Consider the following 11,564-nt stretch of genomic DNA (forward strand, 5'->3'; position numbering starts at 1 on the left):
TTAATTAATTGCATTTGCCTTTTTTAGTCCAATTTCATTCTTTATTGTGTTAACTTTGTGACATAAAGTTTTAAAATAATATAATATCAAATTTACAAATTGTATCAATTTGATCTTGGTCCCAAACATTTATATAATGTTTCAATTTGATCTCGATTCTAAAAAAATTAAGAATACGTAAAATTTTAAAAAATAATTTATTATAAATTAAAAAATGCATAAAAATTTTTAAAATATAATATAATATATATAAATACATAAAAATTATAAGAAAATAAAAAAAATCAAAATACAAATAAAACTTAAATAAATAATTCAAAAGAACATATTAAAAATTGATAGGTGATGATGATGAAGTTTAAGAATCTGATCCACAAAGTTGAATTTTCTTTTTATTACAAAATATCACTGATTTAAGTTTACCAACAAATGACCTAAGCTAAATACTAGAATATAAATATCAACCTCCGCTTCATGCGGATGACACTTGGTCCCATTAAAATATTTCTTACGTTGACCGATTATTTAACTGTGAGTCTTCAGCACCTGTCTTTTTTAATATTATATATATTGATTAAAAAATGAATTTGAAAATATTTCTTATAAAATTCAAAATAATACATAAAAGATGGTAAATGTTTTAAAAATGAAAAAAGTAAATAAATTTAACCTTTTTCTTTGTATGGGGTTGGCGTTGACTCTTGTTGTCTCCTCCGGCCAGCAGTCGTGGATCCACCAGCTCGCCCCGAATTACGTGGTGGGTGACATTTTTGGGAAGAACTGCACCTCATCCAATCCCTCAATAGGTAATAGTTCTGGGATTAGAATCCTAATTTGTTTTTGAGGGTTTAGTTAGGCCTGCTTTGGAAGAGGGAAAGAGTAACAATGAATCTAATAAAAAGTTTCGATTTCACCACTTTTCTGGGTTTCTTTTTTCTTTTCGAGAGGGAAAAGTACAAGTGAAATGAAACTATTTATTATAATTTATTAAATGTTTTTGAAAATTTCAATGTTTTCTTAATTTGTTTTATATTTTTTCTGGTTATTTTAATTGGGATAAAATTGAGATTTTTTTAGAATCATCAACAAACTAAAAATATTGAAACTCCCACAACATCTCATGTTGCAAAGTTAATGGTAAGTAACAGAGTTAGGGTGAGTTTGGATGGGCGGTGCGTTTACTTGCGGTTAGTGTAAAAACAGCGGTGGTGGTGAGATTAGATACTGTAGCGATACTGTAGCGTGAGACAAAAAGTAAGCTAAACGCATCGCACCGCACCCAATCGCCCATCCAAACCCACACTTAGACCCAAAAAACAAAAAGTCAGTTTATAATTTTTTTAATGGGTGGGTGACCTACCCAGTAGATTCACGAAGCATATTTTATTCATAAAAAAAAGTTATATCATGATTTATCATTAAATTATATTCGTCTTCTTACTATTTCGATAGCTAAATTATCTTTTTCTTATAGTCGTTTTTTAAAATTTTAGATTTTCTTTTCTTTTCTCTTTTTAATAATTAAAGATTAATATGAGAATCGCCAATATGCCTGTAAATTCCAAAATGGAGAATTTAGAATGTAATGAATAGTCATGAGAAGGACACCATGGCAAAGGCCATTTTCTTATCCAACTATGCTATCCTATAAACAACTAATTGTGGGGATTACGATGACAACGAAATTCTTCTTACTTCTTTCCCCTCTCTAATATTTTTTTAATTTTTTTTTCTTAATTTTACATCTTAAGTGCCAATCACTTTTTATTTTGCTACTTAAAATGTGCTTCTATTGTATTTTTAATTTATTTTATGATAGACGTTAAAACTTTTTTATAATCAATCATAAAGTCATGTGACATCCTTATATAAAAAATAAATATCTTTTATTAAATGTATATAAACATTAAAATATATAAAAATGGAAATTAATATATAAAAATAGAAATATATATAATCTGAAAAAAAAGATATAAATTATAAAAAATTTATAAAAAATATAAAATTTACAAAAAAAAATACGATAAATAAAAATAAATTAGTTGAAATTAATGATATTATTATAAAAAATTATAAAAAATTATAATTTTTTTTAATTTTTTATATAATTATAAAATTCTAAAATTGTATTTCAGTTTCAAGGGTTTTTTTTTAATTACTTGAAATTTAAATACATCTTTCATTTTTATAACATTTATCAACTTTTATATATTATTTTGAATTTTAAACATGTATACTTTTATATTTTAGAATTTTATAAAAAAATATTTTTAAACTTTTATTTTAATTTTTTATATATTATATATGACATATAATGCACTAAAATATATTATGTGTAAATATTTTATATATAAAAATATTAGTTAATAAAATATATATTTTTAATTTAAATATAATAAAACCGCACATTTCTAAATAAGTATTACTTTTACACCATTATCTATAATATATACAAAAGCATGAGTTTAGAAAAACTTTTGAATTGAGGAGAATATCAGTTATTTTCTATAATATTAATAAATTAACTTTAAAAATAATTATATCTTAATTTAGAATTATTAGTTAAAAGGTTGTGCTAATTTTAAAATAGAGTTATTACTTGAATAGGGCACTAAGCATAACACAATAAAAATTTTGTGATAATTATAATTATAATTTATTTTAATCTACAATTATTAGTTACAAAATTTTGACAGTAAAAAAATTGTATTAATATTTTTTTTAAAAAAAATTGTGCTAATTTTATTATTGTAAATAGAATTATTACCAATTAAAGTTTATATTTAGCTTTATAATAACATTCAGCATATTCAATCAAAATATGGTGATTTTTTTCTTTAAAGAGTTTGATGTTGTTTTGAATGGGCTTGGTAACTTAAATGCAAGGCGCCATGTAAACCATCTTTACTTGGTGGATGATATCCCATTGGTTGAAAGCGGGAGCACAAGGTTTTGGTTTTAACTAGGTTTTCTGTCTAGGTTGCTCATATTCATGCTTCATCTTGTTTTTCTTTATGCGATATAAATTCACACAATTTGCTTTGATTTTCGTACTATATAAACTATAATCTTGAGTTGGACTATTTTATGCAAGCAAATAGTTCCCACAACTCAATCCTAAAGCAGATGACCTATGAGTAGCATCGTAGTTTCTGTTTGTACATTTTTTTTTTATGAAACTAGCTATGAACTGAATCCCCATAAAAGAACTAATAGCCAACCAAACTTAGCACTTGGAATTTGTTAGGGATGACTATGATCACCAACCCTTAAACACTGCTTTTGAGAGTATTGGGAAGCAGAGAAGAGGCCATCTCGGTCTCAGGATCTGGTTTCTTCTTTTTACTTTGCTTGATTTCACCATAAAAGTAGGAAATGAAGCCCCACAGCGAGAGAGCAAGTGACACACCCTTCTCGGCTTGAAACTTCTCATTGAAGAAAAATACTGCCAGAATCTCTGTAACTGGTAATAGAACCGCAATCACTACAGCCGATAGCAATGATGACGCACAAAACACTACTCCAATTGCTCCCAAGAAGAAACATTGATTTATTATTGCACTAAAAATCACAACCACATGGTATTTTGTTTCTCCTAGCTCGAATTCCCTTGCTTCCCTTCCGATCACCTGCAAATAAAAATTACCTTTCAAGTTTTTACGCACTTGTTCATTGTAGTTATAGAATGAAATCATTATATTAAATAAAACCTCTTTAATCAAGATTAATAAACTCGGCTTCAGTTTCCTTCTAAAAAAAGGGTTTATCATCATAGCTAGCTGTTGATACTTTATTATTTCATACCCTATAGGTCAATTATGTGGATTTCATCAATTAACAAATTTAATTAATTATTAAACTTTTAAATTATATTTATTTTTAAACGTTGTGATTTTCTTTTTCTATTAAATTTTGAAAAAAGAATCAAACTATAATGTTATAATCAAAATATAAAATAGTTAAAAAATTAAAAAAAAAAACTATTTCATCAGACTTCACTCATTTGTCCTGTAAGAAGAGGAATAGCTAAGAAAGAGACGAAAAAACAAACCTTGAAATCATTGTTGACCAGCATCCCAACGGTGCAAAAGCCAGTAGCAACCAAACACATCACCAACTGAATCTCCATCACAAGGGCGTAGCTGATCTCTTGCTTTGCCTTCTTGTACGTTAGTTCCACCAATGGCAATATAAATCCGTACAAAGCCGCTGCAGCTAAGGTCATTACGAACCCCAAAATATATTCCTTGTTGGATTCATTCGCAGGCCGGTCGCTGCTCGAATGCAAAGCCAGAACGCCAGCCCCTATGGTCAACAAAAACACGGCGTTTACGGAGTAGGCAGTGAACTTTTGTTTCACCAACAGGAAAGCAAACCCCGCCGTGAAAGCCAACTGCGACGCGATGATCAAAGAAGAAGTCGAAACGGGGAGACGAGATAAGCCATAGGAGTAGAGGTAGTTATCGAGGCCACTGAGGATCCCGAGGACGATAGCGGCAACGAACAACGGTCGTTCCATACAGAAAAGCTTGTTTTCCGAGGTGGGATTGGCCGTCCTGGAACGATGCACGTAAGCACAAGTAATGGGGAGCAAGATGATGGGGCAACCCGCGGTCTGGAGCCAGCTCGAGAACCAGATTCGGTTGCCACCATGGATGAAGTAGAGGCGCATGATAAGTGGACTACCGCAGTTGCCTATTGAAAGCATGATGCAGTTTATTACTAGGAGAGCTTTTCTCATGGTGGTGCCATCATGTTTAGGTTCCTTCACCTCCATCTGTTCTGTATTTGGATTTTTTGCATCTCCTTCCTCCATTTCCAAGCTATTTGTAACAGAATTTATCAAAGAAACAGAGGTCAATTACATGTACGGAAAAAGCTAGAGTTAGCAGAATTTAGCATGTAATGAATAGTTATTACATGGAGACTATGGCAAAGGCCATTTTCTTATCCATGTATCCATGAAATGAATTCCTATAAACAACTAATAGCCAACCAAATTGCCATGAACAACTGTTGGGGATTAGGGATTACGATGAAAACGCAATTCTACTATGCCTCTTTTTTTGCCTACCAATTCGTGATTTCGCTTTTGGAGAATATTTATTTTTTCATTTTGGTATTGATTTTTTTTAAATTTTATATCTAAATTCTAATCACTCTTTAATTTGGTACCTAAAGTAATCTTATGACCAATCACAAAGTGACATGTGACGTCTTTATGTAAAAAAACAAATTTTTTTATTAAATGTATACAATTATTAGAAAATATAAAAATAGAAATAAATATATAAAAAATCAGAAATATATAATCTAAAAAACATATAATTTATAAATAATAAAATTTACAAAAAAATACTATAATTGAAAAAAAAAAGTTGAAATTAATGATACTATTACAAAAAATGTAAAAGAAATTATAAATTTTTAATTTTTTTATATAATTACAAAATTGTATTTCAATTTCAAGGTTTTTTTTTTTGCAATTACTTGAAATTTAAATACCTTTTTCTTTTTTATAACATTTTTCAATTTTTTTATATATTATTTTGACTTTTAAATATTTATAAGTTTATATTTTAGAATTTTATAAAAAATATTTTAAAACTTTTATTTTAAATTTTTTTATATATCATATATGATTTTTTTACATTTTTATCAATATAATACATAATATTAAAAAAATAAAAAAAGGACATGTAGTATTCTAATAGTGCCACATAGCCGGTCAACACTAGTCAACTCCAATCAACAATCGATTAAAGTCAATTGATTTTTGGTTGACCAAATGTTGACCGGTGTTGACTAGCATGGATCGGGCTTTGACCAGTCATGTGGCACTATTAGAATACAACATGTGTCCTTTTTTTAAATTTTTTAATATTATATATTATATGGATTAAAATGTAAAAAATCATATAATATATATAATTAAAAAAGGTATTTAAATTTCAAGTAATTGTAAAAAAAAAACTTGAAATTTAAATATTTTTTAGAATTTTAGAATTATATATTTTAAAATTTTATAAAAAAATTATTTAAAGGCTACTTTGGCTACCGAAATGGCCTAGAAAAATCGTTTAATTTCGTAAACTTTTACTTGTCTGATTTTCTTTTAAAAAAACTTAGGAGTCAAAAATGTCCAATTATTAAGTCAAATAAATTTAGAGTCTAGTTTATTAAAAGTCATGTCATTTGAAAAATTCGTATGATATTGTCAATTAGCTTTTTATTTTTGAAAAAAAATCCTATTTCATTGTTGCGCAATAAAAAAAGTGAAACATTTAGTTTTATACGAAAAATCGTGTTTTATGCCATATTAAGCCAGTTATTAGGGTTATTCGATTTTTAACAAAATTCCATACATGCAAAATCTCAATAAAAAACAATCTCATGCCACAATCCAAAATTAATAAAATTACAGTCCCAATAAAAACCATAATAAAAAAAGTAGAATTTAAATTTGCTTTATCAATTAAAAACCGAGATGACACCTCTAAATGTTGGGTCCGACCTTAACCTCGAGGGTTATCTGTAAGGATAAAGCTATTAGGGTGAGCTTTAAAAAGCTCAGTTTGAATCTTCACAGAATAAATAATGTATCTACATGCAGACAGTCAAATTACAATAAAACATATATCCAACAACATTCCTGAGATCATAGTAGAGCACGACATCATAAAAATACAATTTTATATGTGTGGACATGCTCATATGAAACAGTGCAAAAATTTCTACCCATTCATCCGCTACACACCATGAGTTCCCTAGAACTCATCATCCGAACACCAAAACAATAAGAGTCGTAGCTCAATGTGGATAAAACACCAGTAATAATTTGTAGTTAAACTGCCAGTAATTTTGCAGACAAGCTACCAGTAAGTTACGGATAAACCGCCAATACTTCGAACAATACTCCAGGGTTGCAGATTAATTGCTAGTATAATATTGCGGATAAACAACCAGTACTCCACGGAATTCCTCCGTCACCCATCAATCCTAATCCCTATGCAATGCGACATGTCATATGAATAATGTAGCAAATCATGCTCATCAATATTAATTTCAATAACGGCGGCATACTTAACATGCATTGAGTAATATGATAGTATAAAAATTTCGTTAAGAAATTTTACCATTTGTATGCTCAATTTGTGAAAAAAAAAAACTAAATCGCGTAAACTGCGAAAGTTGTGTTCTAATAGCTAAAGGTGTTAAATAGCTATAGAACTTTAAAGTGGAGGTCCTTATGTGGTAATTAGACCATTAGATGAGTTAGTGGATGTGCATGGCTTGGTATTTGAGTTACATGAACTTACCTCGATACTTGTTCGTAAACAAAAATCTACTAATCCCGAACTTTTTCTTTTCCTCGATCTAGCTTCGTATTTCAATTTTCTGGATCTAAATAAATAAATTTAATCATTAATCTAATACATTTCATGTTCATATGTAACATTCTCTATAATTCCATTATTATTTATAGTTCATTCAAAGTTATCTTATTGAGACATAGTCACTAAATTATTTATATCTTGGGATACGGAACTCCAAATTAAGATCCGCTAATTTTCCCCAAAACTAGACTCACATATCTTCTTACCATAAAATTTTTAGCATTTTTGGTTTAGCCAATAAGTACAGTTTATTCTTTAAAGTTTCCCATGTTTCACTATTCGACAGTTCCGACCCCTCTTCACTAAAAATTAATTATCTCATTGTAAAGAATTCAGATGATATTCTTGTTTGTTTATTTTGAAAATATACTCATTAAGTATTTTAAACATATAAATTTAAGCCCCTAGTTATTTTTCTCCAATTTTTGATGATTTTCCAAAGTCAGAACAGGGGAACCCGAATTCATTCTGACCTTGTCTCACAAAATCTATTATATCTCATGATTTACAATTCCATTACTTACATCGTTTCTTTTATAAGAAACTAGACTCAATAAGATTTAATTTAATATTTTATTCATCCTATAATTAGATCTCTACAATTTTTGGTGATTTTTCAAAGTTAGACTACTGTTGTTGTCTAAAACTGTTTTAGTGCATGATGTTAATTACCATTTTTCCTTAAGCTTTCAATAAATGATAATTTCATCCCTGCTCAATTTACCTCTCAATTGAGCTGGTTTTTTCACAACCAACACTTTATTCTATCACTTTAAACTACTTTATAACCTTTGTAAATCAGAATTTTAGCACTAGACTTTAACTCCAAACCTTTTCACAATTAGGTCCTGCAAATCAATTTCTATTGAAATTACCTAATAAAATCATTTCATAAACAAATTAAAGCTTCAATTTCATGCTATTTCATCATAAGCTTCCAGCACATATTCATAGCAACTTTCAATTTTATTCATAAAATCAAAAACTAATGAATTTAGTAATAGGACCTAGTTGTAAAAGTCTTAGAAACACAAAAATTACAAGAAAAAGGCAAGGATTAACTCACTTGGTGCAAAAATTATGAAAAACCAGCTTGAATAAACCCTTAGGATGTTTTTGGCTGATGAGAATGCAGAAAAATAAAGAGAATTCTAGATATTCCAATTTGGTCCCATTTTTATGTTAGTAAAATATGTTATTTTCCCATTTTACCCTTATTTCACCAATTCTCCTGGTTTTTCTCAGCTTATGCCGCCAAAAATATCTCCTTTTGGGCTTATTTTCAATTTATGTCCCTCCTCATTTAACAATTGAGCTATTTAATCTTTTTAGTAACTTTTACCCATTTTTCAATTTAGTCCTTTTCACTTAATTGACTACCCAAATATTAAAATTTTCTAACGAAATTTTAATACCATATTACTAACACTTCATAAATATTTATAAAAAAATTTCCGACTCGGTTTTAAGAGATCGAGGTCTCGATATCTTGTTTTTACCCAATTTCTTTAATAATTTCTTTTTCTAACTAACCACTAAATCGATAAAATTCTTCTATCTATATTTTCATACGATTTTCCTATCATATCAATATTCATGCAAAAATATTAAAATAAATTTATCTTTAAATCGGATTTGTGACTACGAAATCACTGTTCCGAAAACCTTGAATTTAGGCCATTACATATTAAGTTTGACTATTTTATGCAAGCAAATAGGTACTTATTGAAGGAACTCAATCCTAGAGCAAGTGACCTAAGAGTAGCATCATAGTTTTTGTTTGCACAAAGTTTGTTTCTCTTAATAAATTCTATTGAAGGCTTCATAAAATATTATAGAAAAATAGGTCCTATGCTAATTTTAACTATGCAGCGAGGTACCTCTAAAATATGCTTGAAAAGTTTTTTGTTTTTACTTTCTTCCATTGGTAGAAAAGCATTATTGTTTTCCTAACAACAATGGTACTAGGGAGTGATCGAAGACAACAATGGTATTAATAAGTGATCGAAGATTAACTTTAATAGATGATGATACTACAATATTATGATATTATTTTTTAAAATTTTCTATAAATTTATATTGTGTGAAGCAAATACTCTTAAAATCGTTTCCTTTTTTATTTATATGTTATTTATTATTAAATTTTAACAATTATTTTTTAATCACTTGTTTATTAATTTAATTTAAATATTTTTCATATTTATCATGAAGTATGTTGTTTCACCCTTTTTTTATTTTCAAATTGACATTATAATTTACTTTCTCATATATTTATAAATTTGTATATTATTTATAAACTAAGAGAAATTATTATTATCAATCGTAGCAATAAAAGTTCATTAAAAATTAAACATGTAATAACATTAGAAATTAATTGATTAAAGACACATAAATTATTTATAATTATAATCAACATTATCATCTACACACCTTAAATTATTTAAATTTATTTATTAACTAATTTATTAGATTTAGTATAACTGATTTATACATTAAATAAGCCCATGTATGGCCAGGCTAATATATATCAATAGACACTATGGCATAGGGTAAGGTTATTTTCTTATGAAACTAGTTATGAACTCAATCCCCATAAAAAAAAACAAACAAACTAATAGCCAACCAAAGTTGGCACTTGAAATTTGCTGGGGATAACTATAATCACAACACTTAAACACTGCTTTCGAGAGTATTGGGAGGCAGAGAAGAGGTTATCTCAGTTTTAGGATCTGGATTCTTCCTTTTGCTTTGCTTGATGTCACCATAGAAGTAGGAAAGGAAGCTCCCCAACGAGAGAGCAAGTGACACACCCTTCTCGGCTTGAAACGTCTCATTGAAGAAAATTACTGCCAGAAGCTCTGTAACTGGTAATAGAAACAATACCACAATTCCCGATAGCAGTGATGACGCACAAAATACTACCAAGAAGAAACATTACCGTATTATTGCACTAGAAATCACAACCACGTAGTATTTTGTTTCTCCCAACTCAAATTCCCTTGCTTCCCTTCCAACCACCTGCAAATAGAAATAACCTTTCAAGTTTCTACATCAATTATGTGGATTTCAACAATTAACAAATTTAATTAATTATTAAACCTTTAAATTATATTTATTTTAAAAGTTTTTAATGAAACGTTTTCTTTATGTATTATTATAATTAACGGTATGAGAGAGCAGAGATTACACTCCCTATCGTAAAAATGAATTTAGATTTGGTTTTCTAAAAATGGCATGAATTGATATACTAAATATAAATTAGTTAAAAATTAGTAAGATTTATAAATTAAAAAAAAAAACTATTTCAGCAGACGTCACTCACTTGTCATGTAAAGAAGAGGAATAGCTAAGAAAGAGACGAAAAAACAAACCTTGAAATCATTGTTGATCAGCATCCCAACGGTGCCAAAGGCAGTAGCAACCAAACACATCACCAACTGGGCGTAGCTGATCTCTTGCTTTGCCTTCTTGTACGTTAGTTCCACCAATGGCAATATAAATCCGTACAAAGCCGATGCAGCTAAGGTCATTACGAACCCCGTAATATATTCCCTGTTGGGCTCATTCGCAGGCCGGTCGCTGCTCGAATGCAAAGCCAAAACGCCAGCCCCTATGGTCAACAAAAACACGGCGTTTATGGAGTAGGCAGTGAACTTTTGTTTCACCAACAGGAAATCAAACCCTGCCGTGAAAGCCAACTGCGACGCGATGATCAAAGAAGAAGTTGAAATGGGGAGACGAGATAAGCCATAGGAGTAGAAGTAGTTATCGATGCCAGTGATGATCCCGAGGACGATAGCGGCGAGGAACAACGGTCGTTCCATGTAGAAAAGCTTGTTTTCCGAGGTGGGATCGGCCGTCCTGGAACGATGCATGTAAGCACAAGCGATGGGGAACAAGATGATGGGGCAACCCGCGGTTTCGAGCCAGCTCGAGAACCAGATTCGGTTGCCACCATGGATGAAGTAGAGGCGCATGATAAGTGGACCACCGCAGTTGCCTATTGAAAGGATGATGCAGTTTATTACTAGGAGAGCTTTTCTCATTGTGGTGCCATCACGTTTAGGTTCCTTCGCCTCCATCTGTTCTGTATTTGGATATTTTTGCATCTCCTTCCTCCATTTCCAAGCTATTTGTAACAGAATTTATCGAAGAAACAGAAGTCAA

At 29.6% G+C, this 11,564-nt stretch overlaps 1 protein-coding gene and 1 pseudogene across 1 annotated transcript; both read right to left on the reverse strand.

The window, feature by feature from the left end:
• Window positions 1–2,993: 2,993 nt before the first annotated feature.
• Window positions 2,994–5,068, reverse strand: LOC107905073 (purine permease 1). Its single transcript, XM_016831642.2, has 2 exons — window positions 4,052–5,068; window positions 2,994–3,629 (listed from the first exon to the last, which is right to left on the reverse strand). The coding sequence occupies exons 1-2, from the start codon at window positions 4,814–4,816 to the stop codon at window positions 3,270–3,272; spliced, it is 1,125 nt and encodes a 374-aa protein (XP_016687131.1). The 5' UTR covers window positions 4,817–5,068; the 3' UTR covers window positions 2,994–3,269.
• A 4,999-nt stretch (window positions 5,069–10,067) lies between these two features.
• On the reverse strand, window positions 10,068–11,564 carry LOC107902582 (purine permease 1-like; annotated as a pseudogene).

This window comes from Gossypium hirsutum, chromosome D05 (assembly GCF_007990345.1).
Source record: "Gossypium hirsutum isolate 1008001.06 chromosome D05, Gossypium_hirsutum_v2.1, whole genome shotgun sequence".
Taxonomy (NCBI): Eukaryota; Viridiplantae; Streptophyta; class Magnoliopsida; order Malvales; family Malvaceae; genus Gossypium; species Gossypium hirsutum.